General features: G+C 57.7%; 1 protein-coding gene across 1 annotated transcript in view; it reads right to left on the bottom strand.

Moving 5' to 3' along the window:
- LOC138492069 (uncharacterized) overlaps positions 1-15,936 on the bottom strand; it is a 79,226-nt gene that overhangs the window by 46,374 nt on the left and 16,916 nt on the right. Inside the window, exons 3-4 of the mRNA XM_069619031.1 lie at positions 2,762-3,259; positions 1,631-1,799 (exon numbers count right to left, since the gene is read on the bottom strand). Coding sequence (XP_069475132.1) covers positions 1,631-1,799; positions 2,762-3,259 — 667 coding nt within the window. The remainder of the gene's footprint in view (positions 1-1,630; positions 1,800-2,761; positions 3,260-15,936) is intronic.

Genomic DNA, 15,936 nt, shown 5'->3' with positions numbered 1-15,936 from the left:
AATGCATAACATGTCAATGGCTAATGCATAAAGTGACAACCTAATAATATGGATAGTGTCTACTTCAACAATATACTAATCAGAACTAAACTGAATGCATAATGGATAGCTAACCATGATGCCCATGCCTAAAGGGATAATACTGGGTAACAATAAATAATGACTCTCTATCAATGGGTAATAATGGGTATTGGCTCTGCAACAAAGAGTACTTATTCTCTCCAATGGGTCTTATGATTCTTCTAATGATAACAATCCCAGGCTCCTCATTTTATCAGATTCCACATGACCACTGACAGGAACATCCCAAGGAATGACCAGAGGCAGGAGCATCCCAAGGAAATACTACAATCAGGAGCATCCCAAGGAATAACTACCGGCAGGAGCAACCCTAGGATTGACCACTGCCAGAAACATCCCAAGGAATGACCACAAACAGGAGCATGACACGGAATGACCACTGGCTGGAGCATTTCAAGGAATGGCCACAGGCAGAAACATCCCAAGGAATGACCACAGGCAGGAACATTTAGGTGGTCTGAAAAAACGCAGGAGACCTGCACGGATAAATACAGGGTGGGACTTCTGAGGGACCAGTCAAGGGATCCAACACAGTAAGGAATGAACTGAGCACAGCACGAGCCCTGAAGGGACCAGATCTAGGCAAGATCCTCACAGGAACCAAGCAACCAATGGACCAATCAGGGGCGGGGCTTCCATGGCAGCAGACACATACACATCATTCCATGCTTGTGCTACATCAAGCACTCGTTGTGTGTGTGACTAAGCAGCTATGTTTTTGTTTGTGCATGTGTGTGTGTTATATTTGTTTTATATTGAGAATAAAGCCCAGAGCAAACCAGGGACCAAACAAAGACAGCAGTATTTAAGGCACCTGACCCAGGAAGAGGAAGCCAGTATGCAGAAGAGATGCAGGAAGGGATATACCAGTGCACAAACACAGGGAGGAGAAACACAGGGAAGGGATACAGGCAGAGGCTTCCCAGGGACCAAACACACATAGCAGTATTTAAGGGACACAATGCAAGGCAGAGCATCCCCGGGGACAGATACAGGCATAAGCACCCGAGGAACCAATCACACAAAGAAACATCCCACAGATCAAACATGGGCACGGGCATCCCTGGGACCAAGCACACACAGCAGCATTCAAGAAATCCAAAAAAAGAAGGGGCATGTCAGGGGGACTGGACACAGGCAGGAGAATCCCTTGACCAGACACAGGCCACCTCACCTCAGAAGGGCCACCCCAAGGACCTAAACGGGGGCCAAATACAGGCTGGAGCACCCCAACGGCATAAGCAGGTGACGTAACGCAGAAAGGAGCATCCTTGCAAGATCACACAGGCAAATGCATACCACTACCAGTGGCAACCTAGCAGGAATCTCACACAGGCAGAAGCATCCCAGAGAGATGGCACAGGCAAGGCCATTCTAAGCATTTGACAGAGGTACTATCATCCCAGATGCCCGGCAAACCAAGGATCTTCTGGCAGACATAGAGCAGACATGATCATTGCAGGGCCCAAATACAGGCGCAAGAATCCCAGGCGCTGAACACAGACTGAAGCCCCCCAGGGACCTACGGTGCAACCTATATACGTCTCACCTGGTTGGCTGCACAGGTCCACCTCGGTACAGAAGGTGTTCGGCTCTTTTCCCTCCTTGGCGGCTTCTATAATCTGATCCCGGAATTTTTCAACCACAGTAGAACATGCCTTCTGGATGAATTCTGGTACATCACTGCAGACTTTGTCCACTGCATTGTCGATGGTCTCCTGCAGGAGGAAAAAGAAGGATGCGGAGAATGCAGGGAGAGAACACACAGGTGATTTCAATCAGTAATTGACACACTTGCGTGCGACCACATTGAAAATCGGAAATGATGTTCATTGAGTTGGCTATATTTATTCATATATTTCATGGGGTAATACAGGGATGTCCTTTTTCTTTAAAACAAGACAACATCAGATGCTTGGAAATAGATCCTATGATTATGCAAAGAATAGCCCTTGACAAAGCTCAGAATTTGGTGAAATGTTGGGGATGTGGTGTGCATGCCACAAATAGATGGTGGAATTTGAATATCAACAAACCGCGGATATTTGAGATCTTTCTGCACCAAAGGAGGTGACAGAACATTTCTGATGTTGGCATAGGGATGCAGAGTCTGCCACATGCAAGACTGGGTGGGCACAAGGCGTTGTTATAGGTAAGCGCTAGGGCTAGATGGTTTTAGGGGGTAGTCATGGGTATGCAGTGCCTCTCACGTCTATGGCGAGATAGGCTCAGGGGGTTGGCACAGGAATAAAGGGCATTTCATGCCTTTCACTGAATGGGCTCATGAGATCGGTACAACAATAGGGGCCTGCCATATGTAAGGCTGGGTGGGCACTAGGGGTTGTCATGGGTATGCACTGGGACTATATGGTTTTAGGGAGTAGCCCTGGGTGTAAAGAGTCTCCCATATAGGGCTGGATTGGTGCAGGGGGCTGGCACATGATAAACAGGACCTTTCTTTCATGTGTCTGCCTGGATGGGCTCTGGGCACTGTCACCAGGACAGAGGCCAATCACTTCTAGAGTCTAATGCCTCTGGGCACTAGCACAGGTACACATAGATTGCCAGTTCTTGGATGTGAAGGCTTTGTGGAATGGCACAAGTACACAAAGCCTGTGTCCTCAAGGGATTGCTCGATAAGAGAACCTTTACTCGCAGCCTCACACCAGCTGATACTCACATCATTGTCTTTGTCTTCGTCCTCGTCCTTGTTATCTTGCAAATCTTTCAATTTTTGAAGGATTGCTTTACAGGCAGTGCACGTGCGTGCTGGACAACTTTTCCTGCCCCCACCTCCTCCGCCTTTTCCACCTCCTCGTTTCCGATCTTTCCCTTTTCCTCGTCCTCCTTTGCCACGCCCACCTTTGCCACGTCCTCCCTTGCCACGTCCTCCTTTTCCACGTCCTCCTTTGCCACGCCCACCTTTACCACGTTTTCCTTTTCCACGTCCTCCTTTGCCACGCCCACCTTTGCCACGTCCTCCCTTGCCACGTGCTCCTTTGCCACCTCTCTTGCCGCCTCTTCCTATGTCACGTCCTCCTTTGCCTCTTCCCCTTTTTCCAACTGTGCCTCTTCCCCTTTTGGGGCTCACACCCTTGTTTCTTCTCTTGATCTCCATGCCCTCCTCCTCGGGCGTCTCCTGGTTCTCATTATTTTTGCCAAAACTAGTTTCAAATAGCTGAAAAGGAAAGAAAATAGAAAAACAAAAGTAAGTAATTACTCGCTTGAGCCACCCAGCTAAGGATACTGCGTTTCACCACAGACCCCTCAGCAGGGCCTTGGCATCAAGGGTGGACTGGTTCACGGGCTAATTAATCAGATTGAAAAATAGGCAGGTAGCTCTAAAAGGCTAGCGTGCCAAGGGCATAACAAGCCATGTGCAAGGGTGGAACCTCTGAAAACCAGACAGAGCTCTGCCAGAATCAGCCACAGGCCTGGCTCTGTGTATACACATACCCTTACTGAACATCCAGAATGTCTCTGCCATCCAAACATGCACCCAAGTAAATGTACTCCTTATGCTGGTAATCCAAGATCCCTATGCCCACGCATATGTGCCCGGTCACAGATAATCCAAGCTGCCTGTGCCAAAGCATATGTGCCCGGTCACAGATAATCCAACCTGCCTGTGCCCAAGCATATGTGCCTAGTCACAGATAATCCAAGCTGCCTGTGCCCAAGCATATGTGCCCGGTCACAGATAATCCAAGGTGCCTGTGCCACACATATGTGCCCGGTCACAGCTAATCCAAGCTGCCCATGCCCACGCATATGTGCCTAGTCACAGATAATCCAAGCTGCCTGTTCCCAAGCATATGTGCCTAGTCATAGATAATCCAAGCTGTGTGTGCCCACGCATATGTGCCCGGTCACAGCTAATCCAAACTGTGTGTGTCCACGCATATGTGCCTAGTCACAGACAATCCAAACTGCCTGTGCCCGAGCATATGTGCCTAGTCACAGATAATCCAAGCTGCCTGTGCCCAAGTACATGTGCCTAGTCACAGATAATCTAAACTGCCTGTGCCCAAGCGTATGTGCCGGTCACAGATAATCCAAGATCCCTGTGCCCGAGCGTATGTGCCCGGTCACAGATAATCCAAGATCCCTGTGCCCAAGCATATGTGCCCGGTCACAGATAATACAAACTGCCTGTGCCCACGCAATGTACCCGGTCACAGATAATCCAAACTGCCTGTGCCCACGCATATGTGCCCGGACACAGCTAATCCAAGCTCCCTGTGCCCAGGCATATGTGCCCTGTCACAGATAATCCAAGCTGCCTGTGCCCACACATATGTGCCCGGTCACAGATAATCCAAGATGCCTGTGCCCAAGCATATGTGCCCTGTCACAGATAATCCAAGCTGCCTGTGCCAAAGCATATGTGCCCGGTCACAGATAATCCAACCTGCCTGTGCCCAAGCATATGTGCCATTTCACAGATAATCCAAGCTGTCTGTGCCCAAGCATATGTGCCCGGACACAGATAATCCAAGGTGCCTGCGCACACGTATATGTGCCCGGTCACAGATAATCCAAGCTGCCTGTGCCCACGCATATGTGCCCGGACACAGATAATCCAAGCTGCCTGTGCCCAAGCATATGTGCCCGGACACAGATAATCCAAGCTGCCTGTGCCCACGCATATGTTCCCGGTCACAGATAATCCAAGCTGCCTGTGCCCATGAATATGTACCTGGTCACAGATAATCCAAGCTGCCTGTGCCCAAGCATATGTGCCCGGTCACAGATAATCCAAGCTACCTGTGCCCATGAATATGTACCCGGTCACAGATAACCCAAGCTGCATGTGCCCAAGCATATGTGCCCCTTTGCGGCTAATTGAAGATCTCCTCTTTGAGTAATATGCACCTCTGATGAACTATTCACCCTGAGGCCCCATCCCTTATGCTTCCCTTACTGATTATCCAAGCAATTTGTTTACACATGCATCCAATTGCTGTTCATGTTTGTGCCGAGTGCATGCATTGAAATCTACTAACACACAACACACAATCCGAAGTCAAAAACAATGAACCAAGCACACACCCAAGCGGCATACATGCCACATTACAACCACTCAAGAACTGCAGCATGGAAAAGGTACCCGCCAGAAATCATCTGCACTCATATGCACCAAAAATTTCCCTCCATCAAACACACTGCCATAGGCACCAATTCCACCCATGCCATCCCTCGCCATGCAGCCCGCACTTACACTCCCTACTCCTCCCCAAGTGTCTAGAAAAAGCATGTGTGCACTCCCCCAAAGGGCCTGGCACATTTTAACGGGATACAAAGCAAAAAGGTTCCTGCATATTTTACCAGGAAACCTTTGGTGTTGCAGAGCAGCCCCATCACATATCCTCAAAGCCCCCCATAAACTTCCCTCAGCCCTCCAGTGCTTTCCATGCCCCCTGCCCCCATATCACCTAAAAGAAACATTTTCCCTTTTTTTATTTCCAACACGATAGCACTGGAAAACGAAAGAAAAAAAGGTTTAACATGCCCTAATGCTATGTGGGCTCACGGCAAGCACCTGTGGGGTAGTGAGGCTTGGCACCTGTGGGGTAGTGGGGATTAGCACCTGTAGGGTAATGAGGCTTGCAACTGTGGGGTAATGGGCTTGCATCTGTAGGGTAATGAGGCTTGCACCTGTAGGGTAATGAGGCTTGCACCTGTGGGGTAATGAGGCTTACACCTGTGGGGTAGTGAGGCTTGGCACCTGTGGGGTAGTGGGGCTTGGCACCTGTAGGGTAATGAGGCTTGCAATGTGGGGTAGTGGGGCTTGCACCTGTAGGGTAATGAGGCTTGCACCTGTAGGGTAATGAGGCTTGCACCTGTGGGGTAATGAGGCTTGCACCTGTGGGGTAGTGGGGCTTGCACCTGTGGTGTAGTGGGGCTTGCACCTGTGGGGTAGAGGGGCTTGGCACCTGTGGGGTAATGAGGCTTGCACCTGTGGGGTAGTGGGTCTTGGCACCTTTAGGGTAGTGGGGCTCGGCACCTGTGGGGTAGCGGGGATTGGCACCTGTGGGGTAGTGGGGCTTGGCACCTCTAGGGTAATGAGGCTTGCAACTGTGGGGTAGTGGGGCTTGCACCTGTGGGGTCGTGGGGCTTGGCACCCGTAGGGTAGTGGGGCTTGGAACCTCTGGGGTAGTGGGGCTTGCACCTGTGGGGTAGTGGGGCTTGGAACCTGTGGGGTAGTGGGGCTTGCATCTGTGGGGTAGTGGGGCTTGGCACCTTTAGGGTAATGAGGCTTGCACCTGTGGGGTAGTGGGGCTTGGCACCTGTGGGGTAGTGGCGCTTGGAACCTGTGGGTAGCGGGGCTTGGCACCTGTTGGGTAGTGGGGCTTGGCACCTGCATGGTAGTGGGGCTTGGCACCCGAAGGGTAGTGGGGCTGGCACCTGTGGGGTAGTGGGGCTTGGCACCTGTAAGGTAGTGGGGCTTGGTACCTGTGGGGTAGCGGGGCTTGCCACCTGTGGGGTAGTCTGGCTTGGCACCTGTGGGGTAGCGTGCTTGGTACCTGTAGGGTAGTGGGGCTTGGCACCTGTGGGGTAGTGGGGCTTGGCACCTGTGGGGTAGTGGGTCTTGGAACCTGTGGGTTAGTGGGGCTTGGAACCTGTGGGGTAGTGGGGCTTGGCACCTGTGGGGTAGTGGGGCTTGGCACCTGCATGGTAGTGGGGCTTGGCACCTGTGGGGTAGTGGGGCTTGGCACCTGTGGGGTAGTGGGGCTTGGCACCCGTAGGGTAGTGGGGCTTGCCACCGGTGGGGTAGTCTGGCTTGGCACCTGTGGGTTAGTGGGGCTTGGCACCTGCGTGGTAGTGGGGCTTGGCACTTGCGTGGTAGTGGGGCTTGGCACCCATAGGGTAGTGGGGCTGGCACCTGTGGGGTAGTGGGGCTTGGCACCTGTAGGGTAGTGGGGCTTGGAACCTGTAGGGTAATGAGGCTTGCACCTGTGGGGTAGTGGTGCTTGCACCTGTGGGGTAGTGGGGCTTGGCACCTGTAGGGTAGTGGGGCTTGGAACCTCTGGGCTAGTGGAGCTTGCACCTGTGGGGTAGTGGGGCTTGGAACCTGTGGGGTAGTGGGGATTGCACCTGTGGGGTAGTGGGGCTTGGCACCTGTAGGGTAATGAGGCTTGCACCTGTGGGGTAGTGGGGCTTGGCACCTTTAGGGTAGTGGCGCTTGATACCTGTGGGGTAGCAGGGCTTGGCACCTGTGGGGTAGTGGGGCTTGGCACCTGCATGGTAGTGGGGCTTGGCACCCGTAGGGGAGTGGGGCTGGCACCTGTGGGGTAGTGAGGCTTGGCACCTTTAGGGTAGTGCGGCTTGGAACCTGTGGGGTAGCGGGGCTTGCCACCTGTGGGTTAGTGGGGCTTGGAACCAGTGGGGTAGTGGGGCTTGGAACCTGTGGGGTAACGGGGCTTGGCACCTGTGGGGTAGTGGGGCTTGGTACCTGTAGGGTAATGGGGCTTGGCACCTGTGGGGTAGCGGGGCTTGGCACCTGTGCGGTAGTGAGGCTTGGCACATGTGGGGTAGTGAGGGTAGTGGGGCTTGGCACCTGCATGGTAGTGGGGCTTGGCACCTGTGGGGTAGTGGGGCTTGCATCTGTGGGGTAGTGGGGCTTGCATCTGTGGGGTAGTGGGGCTTGGCACCCATAGGGTAGTGGGGCTTGGCACATGTGGGGTAGTGAGGGTAGTGGGGCTTGGCACCTGCATGGTAGTCGGGCTTGGCACCTGTGGGTTAGTGGGGCTTGGAACCTGTGGGGTAGTAGGGCGTGGCACCTGTGTGGTAGTGGGGCTTGGTACCTGTAGGGTAATGGGGCTTGGCACCTGTGGGGTAGCGGGGCTTGGCACCTGTCGGGTAGCGGTGCTTGGCACCTGTGGGGTTGTGGGGGTAGTGGGGCTTTGCACCTGCATGGTAGTGGGACTTGGCACCTGTGGGTAGTGGGGCTTGCACCTGAAGAGTAGTGGGGCTTGGCACCAGTAGGGTAGTGGGGTTTGCCACCTGTGGGGTAGTCTGGCTTGGCACCTGTGGGTTAGTGGGGCAAGCCTGCTTGGCACCTGCGTGGTAGTGGGGCTTGGCACTTGCGTGTTAGTGGGGCTTGGCACCTGTGGGGTAGTGGGGCTTGGCACCTGTGGGGTAGTGGGTCTTGCATCTGTGGGGTAGTGTGGATTGGCACCCATAGGGTAGTGGGGCTTGCCACCTGTGGGGTAGTCTGTCTTGGCACCTGTGGGTTAGTGGGGCTTGGCACCTGTGTGGTAGTGGGGCTTGGCACTTGCGTGGTATTGGGGCTTGGCACCCGTAGGATAGTGGGGCTTGCACCTTTGGGATAGTGGGGCTTGGCACGTGCGTGGTACTGGGGCTTGGAACCTGTGGGGTAGTAGGGCGTGGCACCTGTGGGGTAGTGGGGCTTGGTACCTGTAGGGTAATGGGGCTTGGCACCTGTGCGGTAGTGAGGCTTGGCACATGTGGGGTAGTGAGGGTAGTGGAGCTTGGCACCTGTGGGTTAGTGGGGCTTGGCACCTGCGTGGTAGTGGGGCTTGGCACTTGCGTGGTAGTGGGGCTTGGCACCCGTAGGGTAGTGGGGCTTGCACCTTTGGGGTAGTGGGGCTTGGCACCTGCGTGGTACTGGGGCTTGGAACCTGTGGGGTAGTAGGGCGTGGCACCTGTGTGGTAGTGGGTCTTGGTACCTGTAGGGTAATGGGGCTTGGTACCTGTCGGGTAGCAGGACTTGGCACCTGTGGGGTAGTGGGGGTAGTGGGGCTTTGCACCTGCATGGTAGTGGGGCTTGACACCTGTGGGTAGTGGGGCTTGCACCTGAGGGATAGTGGGGCTTGGCACCCGGAGGGTAGTGGGGTTTGCCACCTGTGGGGTAGTCTGGCTTGGCACCTGTGGGTTAGTGGGGCTTGGCACCTGCGTGGTAGTGGGGCTTGGTACTTGCGTGTTAGTGGGGCTTGGCACCCATAGGGTAGTGGGGCTTGCACCTTTGGCGTAGTGGGGCTTGGCACCTGCGTGGTACTGGGGCTTGGAACCTGTGGGGTAGTGGGGCTTGGCACCTGTGGGGTAGTGGGGCTTGGTACCTGTAGGGTAATGGGGCTTGGCACCTGTGGGGTAGCGGGGCTTGGCACCTGTGGGGTAGTGAGCCTTTGCACCTGTGGGGTAGTGCGGCTTGGTGCCTGTGGGGTAGTGGGGCTTGGCGCCTGTGGGGTAGTGGGGCTTGGTACCTGTGGGGTAGTGGGTCTTGGTACCTGTAGGGTAATGGGGCTTGGCACCTGTGGGGTTTCGGGGCTTGGAACCTGTGGGGTAGTGAGCCTTTGCACCTGTTGGGTAGTGAGGCTTGGCGCCTGTGGGGTAGTGGGGCTTGGCGCCTGTGGGGTAGTGGGGCTTGGTACCTGTAGGGTAGTGGGGCTTGGCACCTGCATGGTAGTGGGGCTTGGCACCTGTGGGGTATTGGGGCTTGGCACCTGCGTGGTAGTGGGGCTTGGCACCCGTAGGGTAGTGGAGCTTGCACCTGTGGGGTAGTGGAGCTTGGCACCTGCGTGGTACTGGGGCTTGGAACCTGTGGGGTAGTGGGGCTTGGCACCTGTGGGGTAGTGGGGCTTGGTACCTGTAGGGTAATGGGCTTGGCACCTGTGGGGTAGCGGGGCTTGGCACCTGTGGGGTACTGAGGCTTGGCACCTGTGGGGTAGTGGGGCTTGGTACCTGCAGGGTAGTGGGGCTTGGCACCTGCATGGTACTGGGGCTTGGCAACTGTGGGGTAGAGGGGCTTGCACCTGTGGGGTAGTGGGGCTTGCCACCTGTGGGGTAGTCTGGCTTGGCACCTGTGGGTTAGTGGGGCTTGGCACCGGCGTGGTAGTGGGGCTTGGCACCTGTAGGGTAGTGGGGCTTGCACCTGTGGGGTATTGGGACTTGGCACCTGTGGGGTGGTGGGTCTTGGAACCTGTGGGTAAGTGGTGCTTGGAACCTGTGGGGTAGTGAGGCTTGGCACCTGTGAGGTAGTGGGGCTTGGCACCTGTGAGGTAGTGGGTCTTGGAACTTGTGGGTTAGTGGGGCTTGGAACCTGTGGGGTAGTGGGGCTTTCACCTGTGGGGTAGTGGGGCTTGCCACCTGTGGGGTAGTCTGGCTTGGCACCTGTGGGGTAGTGGGGCTTGGCACCTGCGTGGTAGTGGGGCTTGGCACCCGTAGGGTAGTGGGGCTTGCACCTGTGGGGTAGTGGGACTTGGCACCTGTGGGGTAGTGGGTCTTGGAACCTGTGGGTAAGTGGTGCTTGGAACCTGTGGGGTAGTGGGGTAGTGAGGCTTGGCACCTGTGGGGTAGTGGGGCTTGGCACCTGTGGGGTAGTGGGTCTTGGAACCTGTGGGTTAGTGGGGCTTGGAACCTGTAGGGTAGCGGGGCTTGGCACCTGTGGCGTAGTGGGGCTTGGCACCTGCATGGTAGTGGGGCTTGGCACCTGTGGGGTAGTGGGGCTTGCATCTGTGGGGTAGTGGGGCTTGGCACCCATAGGGTAATGGGGCTTGCCACCTGTGGGGTAGTCTGGGTTGGCACCTGTGGGTTAGTGGGGCTTGGCACCTGCGTGGTAGTGGGGCTTGGCACCTGCGTGGTAGTGGGGCTTGGCACCCGTAGGGCAGTTGGGCCTGCACCTCCGGGGTAGTGGGGCTTGGTACCTGTAGGGTAACGGGGCTTGGCACCTGTGGGGTAGCGGGGCTTGGCACCTGTGGGATAGTGAGGCTTGGCACCTGTGGGGTAGTCTGGCTTGGCACCTGTGGGTTAGTGGGGCTTGGCACCTGCGTGGTAGTGGGGCTTGGCACTTGCGTGGTAGTGGGGCTTGGCACCCGTAGGGTAGTGGGGCTGGCACCTTTGGGGTAGTGGGGCTTGGCACCTGTAGGGTAGTGGGGCTTGGAACCTGTAGGGTAATGAGGCTTGCACCTGTGGGGTAGTGGGGCTTGCACCTGTGGGGTAGTGGGGCTTGGCACCTGTAGGGTAGTGGGGCTTGGAACCTCTGGGCTAGTGGAGCTTGCACCTGTGGGGTAGTGGGGCTTGGAACCTGTGGGGTAGTGGGGATTGCACCTGTGGGGTAGTGGGGCTTGGCACCTGTAGGGTAATGAGGCTTGCACCTGTGGGGTAGTGGGGCTTGGCACCTATAAGGTAGTGGCGCTTGATACCTGTGGGGTAGCAGGGCTTGGCACCTGTGGGGTAGTGGGGCTTGGCACCTGCATGGTAGTGGGGCTTGGCACCCGTAGGGGAGTGGGGCTGGCACCTGTGGGGTAGTGGGGCTTGGCACCTTTAGGGTAGTGCGGCTTGGAACCTGTGGGGTAGCGGGGCTTGCCACCTGTGGGTTAGTCTGGCTTGGTACCTGTAGGGTAGTGGGGCTTGGCACCTGTGGGGTAGTGGGTCTTGGAACCTGTGGGTTAGTGGGGCTTGGAACCAGTGGGGTAGTGGGGCTTGGAACCTGTGGGGTAACGGGGCTTGGCACCTGTGGGGTAGTGGGGCTTGGTACCTGTAGGGTAATGGGGCTTGGCACCTGTGGGGTAGCGGGGCTTGGCACCTGTGCGGTAGTGAGGCTTGGCACATGTGGGGTAGTGAGGGTAGTGGGGCTTGGAACCTGCATGGTAGTGGGGCTTGGCACCTGTGGGGTAGTGGGGCTTGCATCTGTGGGGTAGTGGGGCTTGCATCTGTGGGGTAGTGGGGCTTGGCACCCATAGGGTAGTGGGGCTTGCCACCTGTGGGGTAGTCTGGCTTGGCACCTGTGGGTTAGTGGGGCTTGGAACCTGTGGGGTAGTAGGGCGTGGCACCTGTGTGGTAGTGGGGCTTGGTACCTGTAGGGTAATGGGGCTTGGCACCTGTGGGGTAGCGGGGCTTGGCACCTGTCGGGTAGCGGTGCTTGGCACCTGTGGGGTTGTGGGGGTAGTGGGGCTTTGCACCTGCATGGTAGTGGGACTTGGCACCTGTGGGTAGTGGGGCTTGCACCTGAGGAGTAGTGGGTCTTGGCACCCGTAGGGTAGTGGGGTTTGCCACCTGTGGAGTAGTCTGGCTTGGCACCTGTGGGTTAGTGGGGCTTGGCACCTGCGTGGTAGTGGGGCTTGGCACTTGCGTGTTAGTGGGGCTTGGCACCTGTGGGGTAGTGGGGCTTGGCACCTGTGGGGTAGTGGGTCTTGCATCTGTGGGGTAGTGTGGATTGGCACCCATAGGGTAGTGGGGCTTGCCACCTGTGGGGTAGTCTGGCTTGGCACCTGTGGGTTAGTGGGGCTTGGCACCTGTGTGGTAGTGGGGCTTGGCACTTGCGTGGTAGTGGGGCTTGGCACCCGTAGGGTAGTGGGGCTTGCACCATTGGGATAGTGGGGCTTGGCACGTGCGTGGTACTGGGGCTTGGAACCTGTGGGGTAGTAGGGCGTGGCACCTGTGGGGTAGTGGGGCTTGGTACCTGTAGGGTAATGGGGCTTGGCACCTGTGGGGTAGCAGGGCTTGGCACCTGTGCGGTAGTGAGGCTTGGCACATGTGGGGTAGTGAGGGTAGTGGAGCTTGGCACCTGTGGGTTAGTGGGGCTTGGCACCTGCGTGGTAGTGGGGCTTGGCACTTGCGTGGTAGTGGGGCTTGGCACCCGTAGGGTAGTGGGGCTTGCACCTTTGGGGTAGTGGGGCTTGGCACCTGCGTGGTACTGGGGCTTGGAACCTGTGGGGTAGTAGGGCGTGGCACCTGTGTGGTAGTGGGGCTTGGTACCTGTAGGGTAATGGGGCTTGGTACCTGTCGGGTAGCAGGACTTGGCACCTGTGGGGTAGTGGGGGTAGTGGGGCTTTGCACCTGCATGGTAGTGGGGCTTGGCACCTGTGGGTAGTGGGGCTTGCACCTGAGGGATAGTGGGGCTTGGCACCCGGAGGGTAGTGGGGTTTGCCACCTGTGGGGTAGTCTGGCTTGGCACCTGTGGGTTAGTGGGGCTTGGCACCTGCGTGGTAGTGGGGCTTGGTACTTGCGTGTTAGTGGGGCTTGGCACCCATAGGGTAGTGGGGCTTGCACCTTTGGCGTAGTGGGGCTTGGCACCTGCGTGGTACTGGGGCTTGGAACCTGTGGGGTAGTGGGGCTTGGCACCTGTGGGGTAGTGGGGCTTGGTACCTGTAGGGTAATGGGGCTTGGCACCTGTGGGGTAGCGGGGCTTGGCACCTGTGGGGTAGTGAGCCTTTGCACCTGTGGGGTAGTGCGGCTTGGTGCCTGTGGGGTAGTGGGGCTTGGCGCCTGTGGGGTAGTGGGGCTTGGTACCTGTGGGGTAGTGGGGCTTGGTACCTGTAGGGTAATGGGGCTTGGCACCTGTGAGGTTTCGGGGCTTGACACCTGTGGGGTAGTGAGCCTTTGCACCTGTTGGGTAGTGAGGCTTGGCGCCTGTGGGGTAGTGGGGCTTGGCGCCTGTGGGGTAGTGGGGCTTGGTACCTGTAGGGTAGTGGGGCTTGGCACCTGCATGGTAGTGGGGCTTGGCACCTGTGGGGTATTGGGGCTTGGCACCTGCGTGGTAGTGGGGCTTGGCACCCGTAGGGTAGTGGAGCTTGCACCTGTGGGGTAGTGGGGCTTGGCACCTGCGTGGTACTGGGGCTTGGCACCTGTGGGGTAGTGGGGCTTGGTACCTGTAGGGTAATGGGCTTGGCACCTGTGGGGTAGCGGGGCTTGGCACCTGTGGGGTAGCGGGGCTTGGTACCTGTAGGGTAGTGGGGCTTGGCACCTGCATGGTACTGGGGCTTGGCAACTGTGGGGTAGAGGGGCTTGCACCTGTGGGGTAGTGGGGCTTGCCACCTGTGGGGTAGTCTGGCTTGGCACCTGTGGGTTAGTGGGGCTTGGCACCGGCGTGGTAGTGGGGCTTGGCACCCGTAGGGTAGTGGGGCTTGCACCTGTGGGGTAGTGGACCTGGCACCTGTGGGGTAGTGGGACTTGGCACCTGTGGGGTAGTGGGTCTTGGAACCTGTGGGTAAGTGGTGCTTGGAACCTGTGGGGTAGTGAGGCTTGGCACCTGTGAGGTAGTGGGGCTTGGCACCTGTGGGGTAGTGGGTCTTGGAACGTGTGGGTTAGTGGGGCTTGGAACCTGTGGGGTAGTGGGGCTTTCACCTGTGGGGTAGTGGGGCTTGCCACCTGTGGGGTAGTCTGGCTTGGCACCTGTGGGGTAGTGGGGCTTGGCACCTGCGTGGTAGTGGGGCTTGGCACCCGTAGGGTAGTGGGGCTTGCACCTGTGGGGTAGTGGGACTTGGCACCTGTGGGGTAGTGGGTCTTGGAACCTGTGGGTAAGTGGTGCTTGGAACCTGTGGGGTAGTGGGGTAGTGAGGCTTGGCACCTGTGGGGTAGTGGGGCTTGGCACCTGTGGGGTAGTGGGTCTTGGAACCTGTGGGTTAGTGGGGCTTGGAACCTGTGGGGTAGCGGGGCTTGGCACCTGTGGCGTAGTGGGGCTTGGCACCTGCATGGTAGTGGGGCTTGGCACCTGTGGGGTAGTGGGGCTTACATCTGTGGGGTAGTGGGGCTTGGCACCCATAGGGTAATGGGGCTTGCCACCTGTGGGGTAGTCTGGGTTGGCACCTGTGGGTTAGTGGGGCTTGGCACTTGCGTGGTAGTGGGGCTTGGCACTTGCGTGGTAGTGGGGCTTGGCACCCGTAGGGCAGTTGGGCCTGCACCTCCGGGGTAGTGGGGCTTGCATCTGTGGGGTAGTGGGGCTTGGCACCCATAGGGTAATGGGGCTTGCCACCTGTGGGGTAGTCTGTGTTGGCACCTGTGGGTTAGTGTGGCTTGGCACCTGCGTGGTAGTGGGGCTTGGCACCTGCGTGGTACTGGGGCTTGGAACCTGTGGGGTAGTAGGGCGTGGCACCTGTGGGGTAGTCGGGCTTGGTTCCTGTAGGGTAACGGGGCTTGGCACCTGTGGGGTAGCGGGGCTTGGCACCTGTGGGATAGTGAGGCTTGGCACTTTTGGGGTAGTGAGGCTTGGCACCTGTGGGGTGGTGGGGCTTGGCACCTGTGGGGGAGTGGGTCTTGGAACCTGTGGGTTAGTGGGGCTTGGAACCTGTCGGGTAGCGGGGCTTGGCACCTGTGGGGCAGTGGGGGTAGTGAGGCTTGGCACCTGCATGGTAGTGGGGCTTGGCACCTGTGGGTAGTGGGGCTTGCACCTGTGGGGTAGTGGGGCTTGGCACCTGTAGGGTAGTGGGATTTTCCACCTGTGGGGTAGTCTGGCTTGGCACCTGTGGGTTAGTGGGGCTTGGCACCCATAGGGTAATGGGGCTTGCCACCTGTGGGGTAGTCTGTGTTGGCACCTGTGGGTTAGTGTGGCTTGGCACCTGCGTGGTAGTGGGGCTTGGCACCTGCGTGGTACTGGGGCTTGGAACCTGTGGGGTAGTAGGGCGTGGCACCTGTGGGGTAGTCGGGCTTGGTACCTGTAGGGTAACGGGGCTTGGCACCTGTGGGGTAGCGGGGCTTGGCACCTGTGGGATAGTGAGGCTTGGCACTTTTGGGGTAGTGAGGCTTGGCACCTGTGGGGTGGTGGGGCTTGGCACCTGTGGGGGAGTGGGTCTTGGAACCTGTGGGTTAGTGGGGCTTGGAACCTGTCGGGTAGCGGGGCTTGGCACCTGTGGGGCAGTGGGGGTAGTGAGGCTTGGCACCTGCATGGTAGTGGGGCTTGGCACCTGTGGGTAGTGGGGCTTGCACCTGTGGGGTAGTGGGGCTTGGCACCTGTAGGGTAGTGGGATTTTCCACCTGTGGGGTAGTCTGGCTTGGCACCTGTGGGTTAGTGGGGCTTGGCACCTGCGTGGTAGTGGGGCTTGGCACTTGCGTGTTAGTGGGGCTTGGCACCCGTAGGGTAGTGGGGCTTGCACCTTTGGGGTAGTGGGGCTTGGC

Source organism: Ambystoma mexicanum, chromosome 10 (assembly GCF_040938575.1).
Source record: "Ambystoma mexicanum isolate Mex_15411 chromosome 10, UKY_AmexF1_1, whole genome shotgun sequence".
NCBI lineage: Eukaryota > Metazoa > Chordata > Amphibia > Caudata > Ambystomatidae > Ambystoma > Ambystoma mexicanum.
The sequence above is the reverse complement of the archived record's forward strand: the minus strand, read 5'-3'. Positions and strand labels throughout refer to the sequence as shown.